This window comes from Strigops habroptila, chromosome 1, assembly GCF_004027225.2.
Source record: "Strigops habroptila isolate Jane chromosome 1, bStrHab1.2.pri, whole genome shotgun sequence".
NCBI classification, from domain to species: Eukaryota; Metazoa; Chordata; class Aves; order Psittaciformes; family Psittacidae; genus Strigops; species Strigops habroptila.
In genome coordinates, this window is record NC_044277.2 from 144,629,768 (window position 1) to 144,653,332 (window position 23,565).

General features: G+C 42.7%; 1 protein-coding gene across 2 annotated transcripts in view; it reads left to right on the forward strand.

Annotated features, from left to right (window-relative positions):
- The first annotated feature begins 2,325 nt into the window (after nucleotides 1-2,325).
- Nucleotides 2,326-23,565, forward strand: part of TNS3 (tensin 3) — a 198,625-nt gene continuing 177,385 nt past the window's right edge. Inside the window, exon 1 of one of the 2 annotated variants that reach the window (XM_030487554.1) lies at nucleotides 2,326-2,343. Coding sequence is in view for 1 of the 2 variants with exons in the window: in XM_030487525.1 (XP_030343385.1) it covers nucleotides 2,450-2,551 (102 nt within the window). In the remaining variant the exon portion in view is untranslated. Of the gene's footprint in view, nucleotides 2,344-2,382; nucleotides 2,552-23,565 lie in introns of those variants that run through there. The other variant, XM_030487525.1, reaches the window with a different exon arrangement.

The window sequence follows — 23,565 nt, forward strand, 5'->3', positions numbered from 1 at the left end:
AGTAAAAATAATGGCACCACAAGGAAAATGTTCCTTTTGCCTGACTAATCCCTCTGTCACCAAATAACTGGCTATAATTTCATTAATGACTTCAGACTGCTGCATTTCCTGGAGAGCTAATGGCAGGCTTGATGCTAAGACAGCTTTGCCTTGGGCTGTGGTCATTATTCTCTAGGAAGTGATCTACGTCTTAGCCACAGTTAGTTAATATGAACTTGCTACACATCTGTGCATTTGTTATTACTTCTTGCCCCACACTCCTTGGTCCTCCCCAACCTCTGGTTTTGATAGCAGCAAGGCTGAAGCCCACCTTTCCTAACTGCTAACAATGGTGGAAGAAGTAGGAGGAGGGCTCAGTAGTTAAGGAAACTTTTTCTTCTGTTCCTATTTACTTAAATAATGATGGGTCATTAATGCTTGCCAGCCCCTCCTATAAATTAAGACACATTTACTACTTTCTTTTAAAGGACACCCTTTGCATTCAGAGTATTGCACTGGATTGGGTTTGGGGGAATGAGTTCCCTGAATTACCCGTGAATGGAATTTGAGAGCATTTGACATGTCAAGGATTAAGTCACCACCTTGTGGAACCCACAGATAAAATTCTCTTCTAATTATGAACAAATAACCACAGAGTATTTTTGCATATAGGTGCCAGAGTCAAGGACTAATCCAGAGGGGAACTTGGCATTTGAGTCCCAAAATGCTCTTTGTTACTTCTGTTAAAGAAAGTTGTAATGAAGTTCCATGATCTCTTTTGCGAGTTTACTTGAAAAGCTGCCCAGTTGCATTTGAAGAGTCTTTATGCGAGGGAAATGGTAGCTCTAACCAAGAAACCTATAACCTGGGTCATCTACCAGCAGCACAGCTCTGCCCCTTCTAATTCTTGATTCTACTTTGGTGTTGAGAAAACAAATACTGTTGTTTGGGTTTGGGTTTAGGTTTTTTAATACTAGAACAAGCAGCAGAGCCATGTGAAAGATTGGCTTGATTAATTCAGCTTTGCAAACCTTTTAACACATATCAAGTCATATTCAGAAGATGACAGTAGCTGAAAGTAGAGTCAAAGCACTGAAGCTATGGAAGTGATCATTCCAGTGAGATAGAACAGTGAAAAGGCTTTCAGAAAGGGTTGAAATTTCCATATTTATAGCATTTCATTCCTTTCTGCAGAGGGATTTCAAACCTGTCAATAGCCATTCCTATACTGTCAAAGTAACAATGGTTCAAATAAACTGGAATAGTGTTAAAACCTGTTTAGTTAGTTTTCCTTTTTAGCTATATAACAGACATTGTTTTGACCTAAATCATAGCATGCCGGATGTTATCACAACCATAGCGTTCAGAAATTATTTCTCATCTCTTCTGTTCCTTGAGGAAAACAAAACCCATCGACCCAGTGCCTCCAAATCTATTTTAAGATGCTTCTGGTAGAACACTGCAATTCAAATGTTTGGAAATGGGTAATAAACTCTCTCTGTTGTTCAGTTACAGACATCTTTTACAGCATGAGAGTCAAGTAAATGTCTTGAGTTTCTCAGGGAAACGCTGATTTATTCCATGTCCTTTTTAGCAGAGGAGGAAACTTGGAAACCCAAAGAGAAGGGAACTGAAACTTTTTGCCCATGATCCCTTCATTATATAGTAGCAAGAGTTACCCAGTGTTACACCCTTAGGTCGTGGTGGGAGCTACAGATTCTCAGCACTGTTTTGTAAAGCAGCTGTACCTTCCGTAGAGCTGGAGATGGAAGAATTAAACCAGGCAAAATTACGGCACATTCCTGCAAACTCGAATTGCATGGGATAGAAAACGTCTTTGGCAAAGAGGGAAGCAGAGTCCCTGTCTCTAAGCTTACAGTGCCGTGCTTTCATTACATAGTTATCCTTCCTCCCCTTAGCACTATGCATCCTTTTGCAGGCAGGGAAAATAAGTTCTGTTACAAACTAAAGGGAATGAATTCAAGGACACATGCAGGCAGATTACACAAAGAAGCAGGAAATTCCTGTAGGTTCGCCCGTTCTGAAACTGTTTTCAAAGTCATTCTTGGTGTCAACTTTAAATACCTATTTTTCTCTCTCAAGTTACTTGGGTACTATCGGCTTAGTTTAGTGACAGGTCGCTGGAAAGCTCGCTTTCCTCCTGCACAAAAGCAGCGAAGACTCTTTTGCGAGTTCCTAGTTTCGCCGTTACTGTACCCGCACCGCTCAGTGATCCAAAAACCCTCCCACCAGGATAAGGGAAGGCTGTAGTTCCCCAGCTGGAAGACGGAGCTTTCGGCACCGGCTCTCTGATTTGTCGTCCGGGCTCCGGAGGGGGCACGGTGTGGTCAGCTCGGGAGCACGGTAACAAAAGGCGAAGCGGAGCGGGAAGGAGCTGGGAGAACGGGAGCGCGGGTGGCAGCCGGGGAGGGCTCATGAGCACCGGCGGCGGGTGAGCCCCGGGGAGCCCATGGGCGGCCGGGCGAGCCTGGCGAGCCGCGGCACCGAGAGCCGGCCCCGGCCGCGGCCCCGCCGCCGCTCGGCGCAAGGAGGAGCCGAGACCATGATTCAGGTACGCGGGATGCGCTGCCCCGGCCCCGGCGCGGAGGAGGGAGGCGGGGCGGGTGTCGGCTACCTCCGAATAGGCGCCTAAATCGCTTGTTTTCGGGGTAGTTATGGAAAGGGAATGGCCAAAAATGGGGATGGGTTGATAATCCTGAAGTACACATGCTAACTTTTCACGGGTAGGGAAGTTTTGGATCAAGTTACGGTTTTAAACCCATTCGGTCTCAGTGGTGGGTTCCCTTTGGAGTTCATGACTGTGGAGGGGTATGAAAGGTTTTGGTCAACTTATCGTTTCAAGCCCATTTGCTCTCAGTGATTTGGTCTCTCTGAGTTTCTGGCTGTGGGCAAAACTAGAGGAACTGCCAAAATAGCAGCCTCTCGGCAGAGCTACAACAGGAGGTACCAGAAATCTCTCCAGAGCACCGTCAGTCTCTCAGCTCCATGCAGGTCATTCCAGAGGCTCATTCAAGCATCTCTGTTTCTGGTTTGCTAAGCAAACTTCTGGATCTTTGAAGTTTCATGCACTTCCTTCTGGGTTACCTCTGAAAGTTTGATTCAACACCGGATTAAAATCATTTTAAGTATATGTGTAAATGTTTTTGCTGACTCGGGTTCAGCACGCTCTAGCAGTCTCCCTCTCCTTTTGCATGCCTAACTGAGCAACTGCTTTCATTTCAAATCCCTTCTGGAAACACACCACTTCTGGTGAAACCTTTTAGGATTAGTTTCCCAGAAATTCATATATAATATACCACACAAGTGGTAAACATGCACTAAATAATCTGTACTGGTTTCGAGCTCCCCTTGAGCATCTCATCAGCACTCTATCTGTGGAACGATCTCCATCACTCTTGTGTCTAACATTTGAAACCAAAAAGCTGCCAGGGAAATAGCAGAGTGTATGTGTTGGTGCCAGAATTGCTTTCCTCTGAGGTGTAAGATGGCCAGCGTTCAGTTGTAGACAAGTGGCTCATTTAAAGGGCTGAAATATTTTGCCTTCTCTCCGAATTAGAAGAAGGAGCTTTATTCCCTTTGAAAGCATATACAATGATCTCCAGTGATCTCTTGCCAAAGAAACATTAGCCTGTGACCTTATGCACTGTATTAAACCTGAAAATCGTAATGTTACATTGGAAAGAAAAATTGCTGTAGCAAACCCCTTTTTTTCCTCCCCTCAGGGATAGATAAGTACCAGTTTTCTACTAACTCTTAGATCAAGGACCAGGAGTCTGATTTTACACTGTTAATGGGGCACGTTTTAGTAGAGGGAAGATTACTAACTGGTCATTGCACAGTGACTTAGTTGGCACCTGGTAACCCCAATTTTACTGGATGCTCTTGAAACACATTAAGAACGTATTCCAAAAGCCATGCCTTGTTCTCTTTTTCATGCTAGTTCTTATATTACAAGGACGTAGTTAGGGATGGGTAACCCTATTGCTCCAAAACAGCATCCCACTGCTGTGGTACCTGTTCCCCACGACAGCTTTGCCCCACCACCCTTTGGTTCCTGGTGTTCTTGGGGCTGCTAATTGAGAGTGCTGCTCAGAGGGCTCTCCAGCTAACTGACGTTACTAATATTGCCTTAGGAGTAACTCCTTTTAAGCTAGATTTTACTACCAGGTTTGTTCTCGAGTCTTCCTTTCCTTGTTAAAGATATCCTGAAGGGTCAAGAGAACCTGAGCATTGAACCCAGGGGCAAGAGAACAAACTAAATGATGTTAAACTCCTCTCTGTGTTACACAAGGACAGGGAGAGGGTAACACCAAGCAACAAGATGAAGAAATCTGGTGGTTTCCTTAGCAGCAGTCCATAGGGATTTAGCAGGGATTGCTGTGGCTAAGCAGAGCTTCACCACCCTCATACCAATTTCCATGAAATGGATGGTTTGCATTCTTCCATTATTATATATTAGTATAAATCAAGAGTTTCTTCTCTGAAACCAATTGCATTTAATCCGTTTTAAATTAGTACGAGTGATAGGGGAAGCTGGGCCAGTAATTCTCAAAATATTGGTTATAAAATGAGTTCAAATGATGGAGTAGTCTACAATAGCTGGCATAGGCTCCAATTTATGCTGCTATTAGGGAACAGAAGTGGCCAGGATGTATTAACATCAGTGGCTTTATTTTACATCTGGAACATGAAAAAGGAGGCAACTGGCAAAAACTTAAAATATGAGCTTTCTGTATTGTTGAATTTCTATTGATCTTTCTCCTCCAGCAGGAAGATATATAATTATACAATATGCCATCTGAATTGCTAGCACTGGGGGGTTGAAATAGTTGTAATATTAGACATTCTGCCTCAGAATATGCCAAAAGGTCTTAATCAAAGCTGAGGGTAAAATAGCATAAATTTGACCCTAGGAAGGTGTTTTAAGGAGTGAGGGGATTTGTTTGTTTTGCATTTTCAAGGGAGGGGTATATTTTTCTGGTAGTGTTACACTAGACAAGTATTTTTCTCTTGGAATCAGTGGAATTAGGCTAACTTAAAATTGGCACATAGTTGGCATTATGTTTTTTGGTTAGGCCTCAACCTCAAGTGGTTTATCAGCTTTTTGTGAGGGGCTGCTGTGGTGCTGACTACTGAATTCCCTGTTCAGCCTAGACTGGAGAACTCAAGCACCAGCCCTGGCTCAGTTGCTGTAGGTGATCCTTCCTCACGAGATCCCAGCGTTACCTGAAAACTCATTGTCTGAATCTTTACTTTTTAACCACTTCTTTAAATTTCCTTTTTCTTTGTGTATAGTATTGTAAGGGAGAAAGAAAAAAAGTTGTACCAGTCCTGCTCTCTTACATCAGCAAGAACCAATAGTGGAAACTGAAGTGTGAAGTGAAGTAAATCAAGTAACTTTTGCAGACTTCCTCAGCGAATACATAACAGACTTCAGGTTTGATCCTCATTGAAATGCTTTTCTACTGAAACATACTACTTTTGGAAGAGTAATGAGTTGTCCCTCCTGCAAAGCAAAGAAAAGGGACAGTCCAAATGGATCTCTGTACTGTCTTCTCCGTACCATAGGCTTCTGTGTTATATCTTGGTATCTCTGGCTCTGGGTGAGAGCGTGCAAATGTGAGGATGCTACGCTACATCAGAGGGTAGTCACCAATATCACACAGCCCATCATCTCCCTGCAGGAATATTCTGGCTTCTGCTACTGATGATTTATTTGTACAGATGGAAAGAATTGGAAGCAAAATATTTCTTCCAGGAAGAAAGATTTTAAAGGGGGTTTGGATTCAATACTAAGCAAATAGCAGCGTTGGCCCCGAATGCCCACAAGTTCAGAAGTCTTTAGCATCATTTCCTTGTATTGTGTTATAAAACAGAGAAGTCAGAATAAAACAACAAGAATCCTTAATAATTTAATGTTTGGGTTTTTTTGCCAGTGCTATCCTCTGCACGGATTGCAGGCCAAAGTGATAGCAACTGCAGAAGACCCAGCCAGTGGGGCATTATTAGTCAAACTGTGTTCAAGTAGCTGATGAATGCCCCATACCTGGCAGTGTTCAAGGCCAGGTTGGGCAGAGCCTTGGGTGACATGGTCTAGTGTGAGGTGTCCCTGCCCATGGCAGGGGGTTGGAACTGGATGATCTTAAGGTCCTTTCCAACCCAAACCATTCTATGATTCTATACGATTCTATGAATCCTGTAGGCCAATCACCCTTTTGTTAACAAATGTGTCCTTTTATCTAACAAATACATTCTGGATGAAAGCCGCATAATGTTTATTATTGTATGTAGGTGGGAAATCCTTTGACTATGCATCTTGTTCCCACTCCATTATTATTATTTAACCAGTCAGGTTAATTCATCTAATGGTGGCTCTCTTGCTAAGGTTATTTAGTACATGAGAATCTTGAGGAAGCTAGCTTACTAAAGACTATGTACAGTGTGCAACTGGAGTTCTTTTCAAGGTCTTCAGTACAATGTCTGGTTCCTTCAGGGCAAGTTGTCATGTTTTTAATAACCAAGGAAAGGAAAAAGCCTTTCAAAAACCTCAAGCAATTGTAGCTGCTGTATCAGTTAGGTTTCCAAGGGGTCTCAGACAGGTGAAGCACACTGGGACATAATGGCTGTTACCGGAAAGAATTACATTTTCGCTTCAGTTTCCTGCCTTCTGTCTGACAGCTGTGACATGTCCTGTGGAAAACAGGCTGGATTAAAGTGGTTTTCAGCAAGAGGAAAGTAAAGATTTTTTTTGTTCTCTGAAAGATAAAGGCAGCTTCAAAATATAACAAAAATAATTCCTTAGAGGAACTGAGAAGCAAGAAAGGATTTCAAACTCCTTTTTTCCTTCCAGAAGAATATTAAGTGTATAGTAGGAATGTGAAAGTTTCCCAAATGGCTCAGTTACAGCCCTCAAGTGATGTCCGGAAAGATGAACAACTTTCCCATGAAACTTAAAACTTAAAATAGAAAACATATTTTTTTTCCTTTCTTTTTCATAGTTTGTGGGTTACTTTGAGCATTGCTTTTGCTTTATAATTTCAAAATTGTTTCTTCCTACCGACTATGAATGGTAAATTTTATCATTATAAAGGAAAAATTGTTGTTGGTTCTGGTTTTTAATCTAAACAGGGAAGTTTCTTGGATCTTGGATGGTATTTGGTTGTCCAGAAAACTGATAGAATAGAAGTCTCAGAGAACATTGAGGGAGAAATGGATGTGTTGGCTATAAGTAGGTACAATCTGCTTCAAATCTAGCTGATTACAAGCAAGGAGGTTAAATAGTTTCAGTCACCCCACCATTCCATAAAGCCATTTCTTTGCACAGATGGTTCAGATCACAATTCCATCCCTGATACACATTGTTTAATCATCCAAACCAACGATTAAATTGTCAAAATTGTTATTTAAAACATGTGAGTTCTTTTATGATATGTGGAAGGAGAGTCATACTCCCTTTCCTATGTCTCCTTCATTCTAGCTGGTCCTTCCTCCTGACCTTGGAGCTTGATGCAGAACCCATGGCTCTCCAACAGCAGAGAGAGCTCCTGCAGATTGTAACATATGCTTGAGTAGCGCTGGTGCCTCAGCAATCCTGGCCTCCCTCATGAAAAGTAAAATGTTAGGAGCATTTCCCCTCCTCCTCCACTCTGCTTTACCTCTGTAGGAGGTTGAGGAATCACCATGAGTCTGCCATGGTTGAATATGTACTAAGCTCCAGCAGCAGGGTTCTTCATTCCACAAAGCACTTGAACATAAGCAGTTTCTTAAGCCTGTTCCTATACAATAAAATACTTAGAGGCTCATGTGGTCTTGACACCTCTAGAAGTTGAAAATGAATTTTAAGGGTGACTTAAGATATTTTACTGAATTAAAGTTTAGGAATGTTTCATCCCCTAGTGACTCACATATGGTGCTGGTAATGATGAATTTCCCTCTTCTCCCCAAATATAACACCACTTATCATTATACTCTTTTATCTTTTCCTCCGAAGAGATAACTACTTGATTTTTCCTTTTGCTTTGTTGCATCCTTTCAGGTACCCTTACAAAACCAGCTTTCTTGCCCACTGCCCTCCTTTTCACCCCACTGTGGATCACGGGATGCTTGGCTATGAAACTCTGGGATGTATCCTGGTATAGATTTTCACTTATTTAACCCTGATATTTTATACTTTAACATGCTTAGTTGTTTATGTTATAATATAGGCCCTGGTTTACATAGCTGCAGTTACTGAATTGGGATCTGATTCTATGGCTCTTACAGCAATAAAACTTTCAGTGCTGTACCCAGCTCTTCATGGATCACTTACAGCATTATAAGAGACTACTGGTGTGACATAAAACACATAAGTAACGTTTGAGAATCCTGATTAAGTCTCATACAAAGATGATAATGACTGCTTAAAAACTCCAGGTGAGTGAAGATACCTCTTATCCTGAAAATAATTTACAAAGGATATAGGGTCCTGGCAGTTCAAATACAAATACCCTATAGGAAATTCAACTCAGATTTTGGGGCGCTTTTTCATCTTTAGCATGGGTGGTAGTTAACAATATTCTTCATGTTAACCTTCTTATGTATGGCCTGAGTTGGGAAGACATACATGAGAGGGACCAAGGGAGGAAAAGGAGATTTAAGTTAGAAGCCAGCTGAACAGCTTGCAAGAAACTCTGTAGGCTCATATGCTGTACTCCTGCTTTCTTTATGTGAATTCCCACTATCTAGGTTTGGCTATTAAGAAAGAGGCTGTGGTACATGGTACATGACACCACTGGGTCCCAGTGGCTGGATGTTGCAGCTACCTTCATGTTGTGACTTCATTTTATGTGACCTGCCGCTTTCTAGAATTGATCACTTCTGGGAAAAGCCTTTCTCTTCTACATGTGAACCCCCCCAGATGTGAAGTGGCCTTCTATTGAAAACAGATGAAGAGAAGATAGCAGTTTTCTTTCTTTCCTCCTTCCAGCCTCCTCTGGTTTTAATACATAAAGAGCCAAAATAAGTGGGATTAGATTCTCCAGCTAGACATGATTTTGCCATGCCAACTCAAGTACACACAGTGGGAATGTAAAGAGTAAGCATGTGCCCAGTGCTGAGTGTGCGCTAGGTGTGCTTCTCAGTGTGTGTGTGAGGGGTGAGGTTATTCTTGTCATAGTTTATGCCCTCTCTAGTCCCTTGCAAGAAGGGGAGAGGAGTTTGACTCTGCTTTGCAACTGCTGAAGGCATTTACAAGATGCTGTTTGACAGTGCACCCATTTAGGACTTGGATAATGGTTTTGTCCTTAGAAAAAGCATTAAACCAGTCCAGGATTTCTTGCATTTGCTGTCTACTATTCTACGCAGTCTCTGCCTTGCTATCTCACCACTTTCTGAGTCAGAAATTACTATTCTGCTTAACTGGTAGCTCATTTTTCTTGGAGAATTACTACGAGGTGTGTTTATGAAACCTTGTTTTCTTGTTCAATGACCTGCCAGTTGTAAGATCAAATGGGAAAGGAAGTTTCACCTAGAAGGCAAAGTGCAAATTTTATCACCATAGAAGGACAGCAGGGATGAGAAGCACCTGAAATGAACATGTATATCTTTATACTTTATGTCTGAACAATTACTTTAATTAAAAGCTCTGTTTGAAATCTGTTCAGATGATCATTGAGAATACCTCTACCTTCAAAATGAGTAGCATACCCAAAATAAAACTTGTATGTGAGGTCCTAGAGGTTGTTTTTCAAGTGAAACAAATGACAACCTCAGATGTTACTTTTAAGAAGTATGGGCATTTTAAAGTCATAATTTTGCAGATTTTCCATTGTCTCTCTCACAATGCAGCACTTTTCCATCTTGGCTTTAATGAAATTAATGAAATGTGAAAAGACACCTAACCAAAAAAAACTTGGTAGCGCAGCCTGTAACAGATCTTTTCACTTCAGTTTATCTGTGCTTTAGCCATCAGTCAATACTGCTTTCTCTAGTAATGGGTTCCTGGCTATGTGTTTTATTCTTAGAAGGTCTTTGCAATTAAAGCCAAATACCACTGCCTTGTGGATCTCCCCTTTTGGGTTAAGGGCACAAATACCTGTTTCAGCTGTCACAAATAACATAGATGTGAAATGTTTTAGAGAATCAACTGCCACTCTTGTTTATATCAATCAGAGCTGTTCCAGAGCAGGAGAGAAAAAGCTGAAGGAAGCCAGAGCTAACTGAAGTGAATAGGTGCTCTCATTTGTTCCTGGCCTGTTTCATTTCATAACATGCATAAAACTAAAGGAAGAAGTCTTTAGGGTGATAGGGTAAAGTGACGTTGGTGGGGTGTTAAGTAATGCAGCATAAAGCAGTAAGTCATGGTCATGGTGGATCTAGGACACACCACAGAACTGTTCCTTTCCTTAAGTCACAATTTTTAACAGTTGAATTATGCCTTTATATTTGCTGCCTTACCCATGGTGTGAAGTCAGGAGCTGTGACACACAGAGCAAGACTGATCTTTATGGTTCCCATGTAGATTTCAGGATGGGGGGACTAGGTTGGTTGTATTTTGACTGTGGGACTTGCAAGAGCTCTATAAGCTGCTGCGTCATGTTCTCACAGCTAACTGGCCTTGCCCCTTTCCTACTTTCTGCCCTGAGAGGGCTCTCATCCACAAATGGGTTGTTCAGCCTGGAGAAGAGAAGGTTCCACGGAGACCTTGTTGCAGCCTGTCAGTTCTTAAAAGAGGTCTATAAAAAAGATGGGGAGAGACTTTTTAGCAGGGCCTGTTGCGACAGGACGAGGGGTGGTGGTTTTACACTAAAAGAGGGAGATTCAGGCTGGATATGAGGAAGAAATTCTTTACAATGAGGGTGGTAAAACACTGGCACAGGTTGCCCAGAGAGGTGGTGGATGCACCATCCCTGGAGACATTCAAGGCCAGGCTGGATGTGGTGCTGGGCAACCTGGTCTGGTTGAAGATGTCCCTGCTCATTGCAGGGGGGGTTCGACTGGATGAGCTTTGAAGGTCCCTTCAACCCAAACCATTCCATGATGCTATAAACCTTCCCAGCCCTGTCCTACCCCAATGCATCTAACACTGGAAGCATTAGCCCTCCATTCCATGTCTGGCAGGAATCTAGAGCACAGCTAATGGAAAGCTGCTTTTGGATTTCCACTGTTATCCATATTTGCCATATGGTTCGGATGTGCCACCAGGGCACCAGGCAGATGCTGTGTGTGATATTAAGGGACAAAACACGTGGAGAGAATTGGGGCAGTATGTGAAAAAATACTACATTATCTTTCCTTTCTGTTAACTGGTGGAGAGCTGCCAGTGATGAATCAGAGCTTGATGTCATAAGCCACTTCTTATTTATCAAAAACAGTTGTAAGGGGGACAGAGGGGGAATGTGCTGTTCAGCATCTTGTTTTCTGTTGCTCCTTGATCTCTGTCATCCAGCTACAGAGCACTAAAAAAGAGCCTATTCCTAATGCTTTTTTGCTGGCTATCCAAGCAATCAGAGCCAACAAATGCTTTTTTTCAAAGTAATAGACTCTCAGAAACTAATGCTAGTTTGGGACTTGAAAGAGCAAAAGGTTTTCATTATGTTTTTAAAGCAAATGTCAAACATAAACTCTTTTTCATGTCCGTATAAGCCCAATGGGCATGGAATGCCTGCTTCCTGCCAAATCTGGTATTAACTATGGCTATCACTTAGAGGGAAATTAAAACCACTTGGGTCTTTGTCCTGGAAGGCTCCCCATAGGATTTACGGAGGCTCTCTGAAGATTTATTGCAACGGCAGTTCATGAAATTTCAGTGATAGGCTGATGGTGTTGTGGTCTTGAATGCAGTAGATCCATTTAAGCCTATGCACAGTGGCATCAGGACTAGATGTGGGTTTGTGTGCACTTACTTATGTATGTGTGAAAGATCCATCAGACAGAAGATGAGTGAGTTCAACCTGAGGATTCTGACCCAGATTTCACACAGCTGTAATTTTGGTGGGTGGCTAACCAAAGGGTTGTATTTTTAGCCTGTCTTTAAGGTATTTGGAACAGTTTCTTCTTGCCTTTGTGTTGATGGGCACTGTAAGAAGAACTATATTCACATGCAAACGGTTGTGAGTGTAGCACTTCACTCGGCTGTGCCAGCACCAAGTCACCAGTGGCAGTGCTAACTTGAGGAGAGCTGAAGTCATGATGGATCATGGTGGATCATCAGAGGGATGTCTGGTGGCCAGTCTCTTGTCCTGTGGTTGGAACTTGCCTAAGTAGGATAATGCTGAGGTTCGCAGTTACTCTGACACAAAAGTGTGTCTTCTGTTAACTGCTATGAGACATTTGACCCATAACTTTTCCATGGGTCAGTCCTAACTTATTTCCCATTGACATCTGGGTAGTTGTAGTTGCATCAAGTGTGTCCCCACCTGGGAAAATAAGAGAATCTCTTGGCTCAAACTGAACAAAACTTGGAGGATTTTAGGGTTTCTGGATTCCAGTGTTTTAAAACCAGTGGTCTGAAGGCGAAAGCTGTAGTGTTCTTCACTGTGGAACCATGTCAAAGCAGCATGGGGATGGCTTTTCTTTCCTCAGCCTTCATTTGGAAGGAATTCCTATTTAGGAATGCATTTACACATGTAGCATGAAGGCTTTAAGATGTGAGGGTCTAGACAAAAGGAACACTGTCAGAACTGTGAGAAGAGTGATGGGATAGCCTCTGTGTCACCAAACCATGACACTTTGCTGTTTTCCCCCCAGAAAAAGGAGCTTGTTTTTAATGTATCAGCTGAGATCACTGAATGCACTAAACACCCGTAAAAGGAGAAATGGAAGAACACTGTCATGAGAGCAAAAAGCTGTTTTCCTTATTCATCTTATTTCTCCCTTGCAATCCCTCCTGAAAGGCCATTGATATTCATTAAAATGTAGAACTAATTGACCAGAACCAAGTGCTTGGTTTCATTGTGGATGGCCCCCATCTTCAGAGGCAGAGGCTCTTCTAGAAGGGTGGAGGCTGAGCCTTGGGCAGCTCTGACTGAGATTCCAGCCATGCTTGCTTCTTCTTGGGCTTTGCAGCTCTATTGAAGTTGTCAGTGTAACAGCATTGGAATGTCATTCAAAAACTCAGCAAACCTGAACAGGTTTCAGCAATGTCGGAGGGCATTGGATGGAAAAATGGGTTAGGGGGATCTCACCAGAGTTTGAATTGTTTTAAAGTCCTTTTAATTCCAACTCAGACAACTTTAGCTGCAAATTTGTCTTAATATAAAAATATAACCTTAAGTCTCTGAGAATGAGAAGACAGAAAGAGAATGAATGAGAAAACAAGATGAGAATGATTAACATCGGTCCAGGATTGAGCACAGAATACTTTAAAGTGGGAGCTGTTCTGAATTTCATTGTGGATTTAATAATTTCCTTATAAATATTCAGATTCTCTCTGTTGCTTACACATACTGTGGTAATTTTCATTAAGAAATTTATGTACTATACCTTGTCACAGAAAAATAAAAGCAAGGAATAAATAACTAGCCAGAATCCTTGTTAACACTCCCCCAGTTGTATTTCAGTGCTATCTTCAGTATTTTGATCAGTCATCACTATAAATTTTTACAGCCGAAGATCTTAACTGAATTATTGCCTTCATCACTTCTGTATCTTGGATGTGACTGCAAAATCAAAGCTGGCTTATACCTGTCAAACACTGAGAGGGCAAATATGAAAAGTGCATTTTCACTCTATGTTTACTGAGAAGGAAGATTGGAGTTGGGAGTTTGTGGTATGAAGCTGGGATCCTGACTTGAATAAGCATCAATTCACAGGGATTTGACACAGATGAATGGACTGCTGGCTGCTGGATTCCTGAAGATTCTTTGAAGCTCCATTTTTGGCTAACGGTGGGGGGAGGATCACATTTTGCCCTTCCTGTAATAAGTCAGAAAAAACTTGCCACAAGGCATTTCTCCTCTAAAACCCTGTTGGCAGCTTGGGCCATTAGACAGAAACTGGGAGCCAGGGTTAGAGAGGAAACCTTGCCAAGAAATCCTAAAAATAGAAAGCTGAAAAATATTACTGGTGTCACTGGAACACTTACACTTCTCATTACTTTTATACTGTGGCCTTAAACTCTATGGAAGTTAGAATGTGTTGAAAGCATTCTTCTGAAAATCCTTGCAGATTTAAAACCCCCCTAAACTTGCAGGCTGGACATTGAGCTGTGGATTCTGGTCTTCTAGATGGTAAGAAACCTGACTGCCCTCACTATATAAGGTAAAATTTGGAAATCCTATTACACAAGTGATTTCCCACCCCCACTTCACCCCTTGAGCTGAGAGGATAATGGGATTCTGGAATGCAGAGCAATTTATAGTTAAATTGCCCTTGATCCAAACATTAATACTCTTATTTTAAGGAAGATAATTTTGCTGTAAGCTAAATTTTAAAAATTAAAAAAACCCTATTTAATATATAAATAATTCTAATACTTCTTAAAGGCTGTGCATTTTTGCCCTCCACATGACTTTTGCCTGCTTTTTGTAAGCTATTTGTCATGTATGCTCTTTCTTGTAGACTAAATAAGAACAGTTCTAATAGAGTGTAGGAGCTGCAGGGTGTTCGGCAAGACACAGAATGGCTATTATTTACTTCATCATGCTTCCACTGAAGAGAAGTTCTTAATGGCTATAAAAATCAAATTACTTAGGAAAGAAGGGCCAGTAAAGTGCTACTGCTTTGTTAATAAGAGAGGTTACTGGCTTTTCTCCTGAGGTTTTTTTCCCCTGGAAACTCTAAATAAATGAAAACATTGTGATGGTTCAGGGAGTCAGTGTAGAGAAGAACAACTGAAGAATAATAGAATCCTTATAGGGACTGGGTTGAGCCCCATATTGTGGCTTTTTTTTGTGCTGTGTTTTGCATGAGAAGAAAACCTGTGTTTTGCAGGTTGACTGCAGTAGTGATTGTAGGTTTTGAAGGTGGCAAAAAAGGGATGTTTCACTCAGTGGTGAAGGAAGGTCGTTGCATTGAGCTCATATGCTTCCTTACATGTGTCCTGAATTCAGCTTAGCTATTTGTTTTCTAGAGTATGTGCTAAGTAGTGTGGTTTATAACGTCTATAGTGAATATCAGAGTTACTTACAAATCAGAAACCTCAGCATCAACCTCCAGCATCAGGATGTTAGATTTTCTATTTTATTCTTAAATAAAACTACAGGAGAACCCTATTCTAACTCTCTCAGAGTGTATGTGTTGGTGTTGGGGGTGCAATGGATTAGAAATCCAAGTACCTTTTACATGGCGAGTTCTTGTTACTATTGTTGTTGCTGTTGTTGGTAATAATAATAATAGCAATCATTTTGAAACCCATCTATCCATCTTCTGGACCCACCAGGTAAGGAAAAGGTTTTGTATGTGTGTGACCTGCAGATTAAAATGATACTTGCAGCATCAGTTAATACTCCACCTGTCCACCTTGCTTGGCTTATAGCCTACTCTTTTGGAGAGACTTCTCAACTGATTTTTCAGGTATTTAGCTTCAGGAGCTGGGATGCCAACATCCAACCATGTTCCCCAAAGCCCTGCTAAAAGGCTGTATTGCTGCTGAAGAGGGCTGGACTCGCTGAGTGCTTCCTTTACAGTTTTTGCAGTATATCCAGTTTTAGCAGTGGCCAGATCAAATAGATCTGGCAGTGTCTAAATCACTAGTGGAGTGTCTCCGGGTACAGTCTTTGCTTACATGGGTTAGGAGTTCTTACATTCTTTTGCCTAAGAAGGAGTTTCCTTCCTTCGGCTGAAGTCATGCTGTAGCTCAGAGGCACACAGAGGTTGGGGGATTGAGGAAAAATACAATATCCAGTGTAACCGTGTGTCCTGGCCATGATATTATGGTGACTGGAAGAGCACCTCAAAGTACTGATTATAATACAGTCTCATGGGCTGCTGGACTATGGCTATTTTGAGACACACATTCTGACTTGCATTGACTGACCTCTTTTTATTGACTGGAAAGATGTCATGCAAAAACCTCTGCAAGAGAAGCAAATGACATTAGGACAAGGTACAAATCTAGATAAGGGCTTATAACCTGTTTTGTTTTTCTTTTAAATCTCATATGAAGATGTTTAACAGGGACATAACATTGTGAGCTGTGGAACACGTATGAGCTTAGTTCTCACAGTTGAATACTATTCAGAGTGTGGGAAAACTGGGAACCTTGCTGTAGAGAGGCATCTTCTGAGCCAAAAGGATGACATCCGAGACCTCAGATTAAAGCGTAAGAGGAGGAAAGAGTTGATAATTACAGCATTGGATACATACAACTCTCAGGACATAGCAGAAATCATAGGTTCCAAACATAGCTGGCAGGGTGCACCCAGAAGTAAGTTCACAGGGACATGTTTTCGTTCCTTACAGGCAACATGAGGCTAACTGGGTTTAGCTGCAGTGCTAACCAGGAAGAGTTCAGACTTTTGGTATGATCTGGAACTGTCCATTGCAAAACAGTGCAAAAGGCAATATAGCACTTCCTGCCACATTTAAGAAAAAACATCCATGGAGCAGTTTGGTGGTATTTGCTGCATTTATTGTATGTTCTGGAAACACTGTCCTGGGGACCTGAATAATCAATGTCAGCAACCAAGTGCTCTGGCTTTTGCCCCTGGCTTTTTCTGCCTCAGTGCATGTTACACACATAGAATCATAGAATCACAGACTGGCTTGGGTTGGAAAGGACCTTAAGATCACCCAGTTCCAACCCCTGCCATGGGCAGGGACACCTTCCACTAGAGCAGGTTGCTCGAAGCCCCTGTGTCCAACCTGGCCTTGAACACTGCCAGGGATGGGGCAGCCACAGCTTCTCTGGGCACCCTGTGCCAGCGCCTCAGCACCCTCACAGGGAAGAACTTTTGCCTTAGATCTAACCTGAACTTCCCCTGTTTCAGTTTGAACCCATCACCCCTTGTCCTGTCACTACAGTCCCTGATGAAGGGTCCCTCTCCAGCATCCCTGTAGCCCCCTTCAGACATGGAAGCTGCTCTGAGGTTCAGTGTTACAACCATCTGAAGGGGCAGATGTTTGTAAAGGGGCAAAAATACTTTCCAAGGATATGAGAATTATTTTATTTTTTAGTCTCTGTCTAAAAGAAGAAAGTACAAAGATGAAGGGAGGGAAATCCTGACTCCCCTGGAGCAGCAAATCTCTGCTTGGGTTGCTAGAGCCAGAACATCATTCCCAGACCTTTCATTAGGAAAGGCCTCTCTCTAATTGGTCCTTGCCCTTCCGATTGTTACCACTGCTGCTGCTCTGGGTATCCCTGAATAGCTGTGGCATCTGTTTGCAACATGCATTGCTGGTGGTGAAAGCTTTCTAGTGCTGGGAGGGAGGTGTGGGTTTCCTTATGAAAACAGGAGGTAGTAGCAGCAGCCAGCAGTTCTGACCAGCATGGGTCCAGTGCTAGGACAGAGGGAGAAGCCCCCCAATCAAACATGGGGCCATTTGGAATTACCATGCATTACTTGCACCTAGGACACTCATAATGCTGTGGCCTCTCACTAAGTGGTACAGGAATCATACATTTTATTTGTTTGCTCACTTTACCCCCTCAAATTCCAGATGGATGTAACAGGAGGGGTTGGTGGGTTGAGAGCTAGTTCAATGGACATCTGTTTAGTTGTACTAGAAAGGGCCAAGTGAAAACAGAGTAAATGAAGTCTGAGAAAGACCAGCTCCTGGACAAATGGATGAAGGCAAATGAATCCTAAGAAGGGTTCCACAATGTGTTGTCCAACAGTTCAGCTCAGGATTAATCTGTCATCATTAAGGCTAATTATCAAAACAAGAAAAGGGAACATCAGGGTTACACTGCTATAGGGCCACTGAAGACCCTGTTAGTTCTCCAGTGTTCTTATGCAATGTGGTCTGCTCTAACCAAACCCTGTGGCAGTGATGGGTGAAGGAAAATAGCCATGGAAACAAATACAAAAGTCTTCTGTATGATTTAATTAGGTCTAATACCTGTCCAGGAGAGTTTTACCAGAGAAAAGCAAAGGAAAACAAGTCTCATTGCCACCTTCATCCTCCTGTTCAGCCTTTCTCTTCCTCCCTGCAGTGCACACAATTGCTAGTTGTGATGTATAGGTGAGTTGCTATGGGAAGTTAGAAGGTATCTCTATGAAGCTGATTCTGGAGATGCTGAGAAAAGCTTCACTGAAACTGTGGTCGCTTACCCAAAGACTGGCTGTTCCTGTGTTAAGAATTTAATTCGTATTGAGGGAAGAAAAACTAAATCTCTTCTAACTATTGGTTATTAATTTATTTTCTTTAAAATTACATCTTGCTCCAGCAGACCTGAATTTTTACTGAAAGAAAAATATTTAACAATTTCCTTCCTTTCAGCTGTTGTAACTGTACTCTGTGAGTTACTACAGGAAGAGTATCTTATTCCCGACTTCCTGATCTGCCTGCAAGCTGATATCTGGTGCCCTGAAACACACAGTTTGGATTGCTGGTCCACCCAGCCATACATAAGTAAACAAGGTTTATACATCTAAAGATGCCAGAGGAACAGATGTTTTCTATTTGCTCAGGGTCTTTTGGCATTAGGAATTAGAGAACAAACTTAACACATCCAAAGCCACATGCCTTCGTTAATTGCACCTCTATTAGATTTGGTGAAGGATTCCATTTTGTCAAGCAAGAGGTTTTACTGATTAAATTACTGATTGGTAGCTGTGCAAGCAGGCTCAGTCCTCAGAGCTCTTTTCGGCTCTCAGCAGAGGGAGAAACTGATCTTTCACAGATCCTACTGTTCCCTCTGCTTTCTTCCTACCCCATCTGTGTAACAAAGCTGCTGCTTGATCACTCTCTTGACCTTAAACCTTCGGCAACTGGGAGAGAGGAATAAAGGGAGAGGGGAGAGTAGGGGGGACTCTGAAGTAGGAGGCAGGGAGTGAATTATTTGTATGTGGAGACTCAAAAAGGAAGCGAGAGAGCAGGGGAGATTGTGAGCAGGAAGGACCAGACGTTGGCTACAAAAGCAAGAGCTGCAAAGAAAAGTGGATAAGAAGTGAAACAAAAATAGCTGAGGAAATCGGAGATGGGCTGGGGAAGAGAAAGAGAAAGAGGGAGGGAGCAAAAGATGAAAATCCAAGGAGAGATAACTTACCACAAGCTGCATAAATTCCTGTAATATGTATGTATTGGCTTACAGGAATATTTATCTAAAAGTTATGCATCTAGGCCACTAAGAATCCAGTCTTCTGATTAAGTATCCCAGAAGATGATTTATTCAGCCCATGCTAAGATTGCCTACTGCTGTTTGCTGACTGCAGAGGGAGCACAGACAGTTCAAACTTGAAGGACAGCTTTTAGCTGGCTAAAGATTGGTAAAATGCTTTCTACTTGCTGTATTCGATATTTTTGGTTTAAAAACTCTGAACGATGTGACTTTCTTGAGAGATCTTGATATTATTGTAGGACCAGGGTGGAAGTGTAGGTCAGCACCCTTATTGCTGGGAAGGAAAAGTTGTTTAGGTCAAAATAATCTAGCTTGATGCTTATGCTTTCTTTTCACCTTTGTGTGAAGAATATCAATGTTTGATTTCTGGGTTTTATATCACTAAAGAATCAACTGCAATAGCGTTTTAGAGATCTTGCCAAATTGTGAGGGTGTAAATATAAGTATAGGAAAGGTGTCTGAGCACAGCACCTTAGAATGGAGACTGCAACAACAAAAGTTGTGATTTACATAAGAAACTTAATTCTTATTCATTAAGATTTATTATTAGGCTGTCACAGTCTCTACACTTGCAATTATGATCTCCCAAACTTCAATTCCCATGACTCAGAATATAAATCTTAGTTACTGTTATTCAACATGAATTAAGGGATCTTGGTATGTTTCTTTGCCATCTGGCTCCTAGTTACTTATCTAGTAGCACTGAAAGCTATGGGCTTGTCTTCAGTAAAGAAGGGGCAAGCATTAGTTTGGATTCAGTTGTGTTAATCATCTGGGACACTTAGGGAAAAAAACATTGCTTTTTGAGGGGAGAAATGAAGACTTTTTCACACACACATAAGCTCCTGTCACATTTAAATGTATGTCTGTAAGTGTAGGTGTTTCTCTGTCCCTGTTGTTTCAGAGCAAAGTATTAGGAACTTTTTGCTTCTCTGAATAAGTCTTGTGCCTCTGAGTAGAGACCCACTAGGCAATGTCTGAGCATAAATAATTCTGCTAAAATGCTTGGGCAGGGTTTAGGTTCAATTGGCCCTGTTTGTGCACCTTCTTACTTTGAAAGCCAGAAGTATATGGTGATGTTTGCCTTGGCTGTGCTAAGACAAAAAGGCAATGTGGTTACTGTGTGATGTGAAAGATTAAGACACCAAAAAAGTAGAAGGATATAGAGTATTTCCATGGGAAATGAAAGGATTAAGTAGGCAAACAAAATTTTGCCTAGGAAAGCACAATTACTTACTGGAATATATGGCCTCAGGATTAAATGTTTCATATTCCTCTCTGCATCTCTGAACACTGAACCACACAAATGAAATTAGCACGGTACAGCCTTGCAGACATCCTGACACAGATGAGCCAAAAGCCTTTTCTGTGTTTCCTGTATTATTCCAGGCCTGGTTTTGTCAATTTTTATTAGGAAGTCTGTAAAAAGTGAAATGTATTTGTGTGTGCTGGATGCTCCACGTTGAACCATTTCTCAGGGCACTCTTGCAGCATGCTCTCATACCCCTTGTCCTGTGCGTCTAACCTGCACAGCCAGCACCTCATGCCGACTGAAGCTGTAGCAAGATTTGTTGCGCAGAACAGTGTCACCTTGTTGAATGAGCATCTGTGAGGTGTCAGTGCTCTGACCTGATCCTGGAGGGAGTAAAAGTCAATCAGTTAATGTCCTGCCCCTGGGTCAGGGCAGTCCCAGCACAAACACAGGCTGGGGGAGACTGGATGGAGCAGCCCTGAGGAGAGGGACTTGTGGGTGTTGAGTGAGGAGAAGGCCCTCATGGCCCGGCTTCAGTGTGTGCTTGAGCCCAGAACCCCCCGTGTGCTGGGCTGCACCCCCAGAGCGTGAGCAGCAGGTCAGGGAGGGGATTCTCCCCCTCTGCTGCGCTCTGGGGAGCCCCCCCTGCAGTCCTGCTCCAGCTCTGGGGCAACAGCACAAGAGGGACGTGGAGCTGTTGGAGCGAGTCCAAAGGAGGCCACCTATGGAGCTGCTGCGAGGGCTGGAGCAGCTCTGCTCTGGAGCCAGGCTGAGAGAGCTGGGCTGGGTCAGCCTGGAGAAGAGAAGGCTCCTGAAGGGGAGACCTTAGAGCAGCTCCAGTGCCTAAAGGGGCTACAGGAAACCTGGAGAGGGGCTTTGGACAATGGCCTGTAGGGACAGGCCAAGGGGAATGGCTTTAACCTGCCAGAGGGGAGATTGAGATGAGCTCTTAGGCAGAAGTTCTTCCCTGTGAGGGTGCTGAGGCGCTGGCACAGGGTGCCCAGAGAAGCTGTGGCTGCCCCATCCCTGGCAGTGTTCAAGGCCAGGTTGGACACAGGGGCTTGGAGCAACCTGCTCTAGTGGAAGGTGTCCCTGCCTGTGGCAGGGGCTTGGAACTGGATGAGCTTTAAGGTCCCTTCCAACCCAAACCGGACTGTGATTTATGATTATTATCAGTTTTTACCAACGCTGAGGAACGTGCGCGTTCAGCAGCTGCCGATGGGTTGTGCAGGGTTAGTGCATTACCAGCTTCCATCCGCTGCTGCAGTGGAGCTGGCAGGAGCAGAGGCTCTGACAGCCGGGCAGCAGCCCCAAGCCTGCCGCCGCGGGAGGGCACTGCGATCCTCCGCTCCACAGGCAATTCCCAGCACGGCCTAGCTTCTGGGAAGAGTTCTGAAGTTCCAGGAGGAAGTGTGTATTATTGTCCCTAATTAAGCATCACTGCCGCTTGTTTCCCTCTATATGCTTTTACATTCTTTTCTATCATTCCTTTCCAAGGTGAATGTGTATTGTTTTATTTATTGTAACCAAAAGAATAAAACCATAACATAATCCTATACAAACCACCTATATTTAAGAGAGTGTAAATCAGAATATGTAAATCCATAATCAGAATAGGTAAAATCAGATATGTAAATCAGAAAATGGCACTATTAAGGATGCTTGTGCAAAGAACCCAAAGGAAAGCAAAACAACCCCCCAAACTCATCATCAACAAATGCAAATATGTTTGCTTTAGGCCTATAAATAGCTCCTCTGAGACCTGTAGCTATCCTAAATAAGTTTGTAACCTGAAAAGCATATACCTATTTAACCTGGTAATTTCTCTTCTGGAAATGGAAGTGCTTAGAAGAGAAAGTCTGGGATCTATCAGACTGCAGCCTGAAGAGAAACTTTACAAACATTTCCAGAAACAGAGACACTTGTGGTAATTCTAGCTCTGATAACATACCCTGCTTTTGGTTATACCAAGTGCTCTGTTATTCACGTGTGCTGAAAGCTGCTGCCCTGGGCCAGGTGCCCCATGCCAAAGAGCCTGGTTTTCATTTGTGTCAAAGCTGGAGCCATTTCGAGCTGTACTACAGCACTGCTGAAAGGCAGGGCAGTGACTCTGAATGCCTTGTGAGCACAGAGGTATTCAGCATGACATGCCTGCCTTATTACTCCTTCCAGCTTGCTTTCCTGCTGCTTTTTAACTTGTAGGCAAGCTACCTCCATAAAATAAGCTGTGTCAGCTGTCAACTCTGTTACACGGTCAGTGTGGCATTGTGCAAGCCTTTGTTCTGCAGTCTTAAGGAGCTGCTGCACAGTGCCATTAACCTCAGGGCCCCTTACATCCCCTCCCTTGGGCTACCACGGACATCGCTTCACCGTAAACAGGTTAGTCTCCAGCTGCTGGTTTCTGTACATCTCTGCTGTGGTTCATTTTGTGACTCCGAGTTTGACTGGTCCTTCATCCCCTGGCGCTAGAACATTAGAGATGGCATATTCACCACTGACAGAGAGAATCCTGTCTCAAATGTCATCATATTTTTGTAATCCAGAGGAAATGAATGAGAGACAGAAAAGCTCTTCCCTCAGGTGTGCTTTTAAGTTGATGTGGGTCTTGGTCAATGCTACACACAAACAAAGGCGGTGAAGATTCCCTTCAAAGATTTCTGTTAAACTTCTGCTTAGAACATGAAGAAAAAGAGAATGGGAGAATTTTCCCTAGCACAGAGTTCAATCAGAGGACTTCAGCTGTCTGAAAAACACTGTCCCACGTTGTCACCCAGTTTATCTTCATGCCTCCGAAGGAAGAGATAGGAAGGGGGAAAGAGCAAGGGTGATTAATAGAGCCTGTTGTAATTAATAGAGGTGTAATTAATAGGCACAATAGCAGGAGGGAAAGGGGAGGCAGAGGCCAAGTTTTTGGCAAGTTTGTGAAAGGCAGAACTGTTCTCTTGACATGTGTCACTCTTATCACTTAAGGATAATGTTAAGTTTGAATCCAGCTCTGGCAAACACTGGTTTTGGTGCTCTAGATGCTGAAGCTTGTGTTTCTTTATTGTGCTTTGGGTTGTGGAGAGGCAATGAAGTGAATGCCCTTTGGTTTGGTTTTGGTGCATTTAAA